This window comes from Oratosquilla oratoria, chromosome 27 (genome assembly GCF_046742065.1).
Source record: "Oratosquilla oratoria isolate Oo_2021 chromosome 27, ASM4674206v1, whole genome shotgun sequence".
Taxonomy (NCBI): Eukaryota; Metazoa; Arthropoda; class Malacostraca; order Stomatopoda; family Squillidae; genus Oratosquilla; species Oratosquilla oratoria.
In genome coordinates this window covers 10,663,002-10,665,501 of record NC_134803.1, presented here as the reverse complement: position 1 = coordinate 10,665,501, position 2,500 = coordinate 10,663,002, and the positions used below count along the sequence as shown (strand labels likewise).

Below are 2,500 nucleotides of genomic sequence, written 5' to 3'. Positions count from 1 at the left end.
TGAATGACGCTTTATACAAATTTGAAATTAATTTCCTTTTGTCATTCGTAATAGGTTTTGATTTTGTTCAAATTTGTTCAATCCGATGGGACCTGTCCCAGAGAACATCGGTATAATATATAATTGAATCCTTTTGCTTACTATGTATAACCCTGAGGACGAACCCTGGACAGGGTTCGAAACGTCGGTAATAAATTCTGTTACTCTGAGTCCAGTGTTTCGAAATTTTCCGATAACATGGCTCCTGGACTCCAGCTCTTTACGAACGTAGAACAGGCTTATGGCGTTGAAGTACTCAACATGATCAGGAAATGGGAAGCAAAGGAGATCAAGAAAAACTTAGTGAAAGAACAATTGCGATTCTGTACCATCTGTAGCAATCGCAGAGTGTTACCGAATTCCTCCAAGATCAAGTCCCCAGTAAATAGTAGGAAGGCGAGGGAGGTGGCAGCTGCTTGTGGAAGAAGACTTCTCAAATGTGCCATAGACCACCATCACAGCACCATCCAACGACTGGGAAGAGAAATCAAAGAACACAAGGAGCAGGTGATGGACAAGTTGGATTGGGGGTTGCTGGCGAAGTTCGAGGACAAGATCACTAGTGTTAGCAGAGCTAAAGCAAGTAAGAAGCGGTTCGCATTAGATCAGAAACTGGAGAGACTAGTTGACAACGATAAGAAAGGAACTGACAGGTGGGTTAGGAATTTTTCCGGTAGACCACTCAGTGAGGCTGAAAACAAGGTCCTTTCCAAAGGTTTAAATTTTAACACACAGGGGGGAGTAAGAGCAGAGGAGTTCTTGGCAGCGGCTGAATCTGGAGTGAACCTGATGTGTTGCAGTGAGGATGAGAAGCAGGACACGAGAATGCGCATGGTAGGGGCGTTCAACAGACCAACGAGGGGGCACAATCTCACCACGGAGGAGGCCGAAGCATTGGCAGGTTTACGCAAGGACAGCTCAATTGTCATACTTTCGAGTGATAAGGGACGATCCACGGTAGTGTTGGATAAGAGTGAGTACGAATTTAAAGCGGTGACGCTACTCCAGGACACTAACACCTATGAGGTTGTGGAGGTAGACCCGACACAGAAGCTACAGCGGAAGGTGGAAGGGGAGCTCAGGAAGTTGAAGGAGTCGAGGCTTATTTCTGAAAAGGAATGGATGATGATGAAACCAGGAGACTCGGTTATACCCAAGATGTATGGTTTACCGAAGATTCATAAGGAAGGGGTGCCTTTAAGACCGATCATTGCCTTCAGAGGTTCCCCTACTTACAACTTGGCTAAGGCCCTAGCCAAGCGACTAAGGCCCTTAGTGGAGAAGTCAGAACGTATGCTCAAGAATTCCACGGATTTTGTGGATAGATTACGAGGAATAAGCTTGGAAGAGGGAGATATATTAGTTTCGTTTGATGTTAAATCTATATTCACTTCTTTGCCACAGGATTTGTTAAAGCAGGCAGTGCTTTCAAAGGTTGAAGGGTCGGAGGAGTTTCGAGACAATGAAAAAATGTCAACAGAGGAGCTCGTGAGGTTAGTCAACTTATGCTTGGATTCGACCCTCTTCAGGTTTAGGGAGAAGGTTTACCACCAGAGGATTGGAACTCCTATGGGATCCCCGATTTCTGTGGTCTTGGCAGAGATGGCTATGCAGGAGTTTGAGGAAGAGATGTTGGCGGCGGCACCTGTGGCTTTGAAAACGTGGATGAGATATGTGGATGATGTATTCGTGATTATGAAGGAGGGTGAAGTTGATTGTTTTCTCAACTTTTTGAATGGGAGGAACACAGCCATCCAGTTCGAAATGGAGAGGGAAATGAAAGGACAGTTGCCGTTCCTGGACGTCTTGGTAATGAGATGTGGGCACAGTATGACTACGGGTGTATATAGAAAGGATAATCATACGGACAGGCTCTTGGATTATGAGAGTTGCCACCCAGTGGAGCATAAGAAGAGTGTGGTCAAGACGTTGTGGTCAAGAGCGGGGAATTTGTGCTCGACTGAGGAGAACTTGAAAGAAGAGAGGAAACGCCTGGAGAAGGTCTTTGCGGACAACGGGTACCCCAAATCGGTCATTAGAAGATGGACCACAGCGCAGGGAAGTAGAAGAAAAACTACAGCGGACACGAGACAGGCGGCAACTAGAAGGATTACCTTACCATATGTGAAGGGGGCATCTGAGGTGGCTGCTAGACTATTGAAGAAGCGCGGTGTTGAGGTAGCTCACAAACCCGCCAACTCTTTACATGGTGCTCTTACTAAGGTAAAAGATACGGAGGAGAAAGAGAACAAGACGGGAGTGGTATATGATATTGGCTGCGGCAACTGTTGTACTCGCTACATAGGAGGGACGGGTAAGAAATTATCGACAAGAGTTAGAGAACATCAACGAGCTGTAAATCGTAAAGATGGAAGTTCGGCGATATTCAGGCATTGCCAGGAGGAGCAGCACGAGATGGATTGGGACAACATTGGTGTGATTTACAGAAACAACAAGAAAG

At 46.0% G+C, this 2,500-nt stretch overlaps 1 protein-coding gene across 1 annotated transcript in view; it reads left to right on the top strand.

The window, feature by feature from the left end:
* Positions 1-300: 300 nt before the first annotated feature.
* The window catches only part of LOC143039734 (uncharacterized), a 15,156-nt gene continuing 12,956 nt past the window's right edge, over positions 301-2,500 (top strand). Inside the window, exon 1 of the mRNA XM_076209976.1 lies at positions 301-1,700. Coding sequence (XP_076066091.1) covers positions 301-1,700 — 1,400 coding nt within the window. The remainder of the gene's footprint in view (positions 1,701-2,500) is intronic.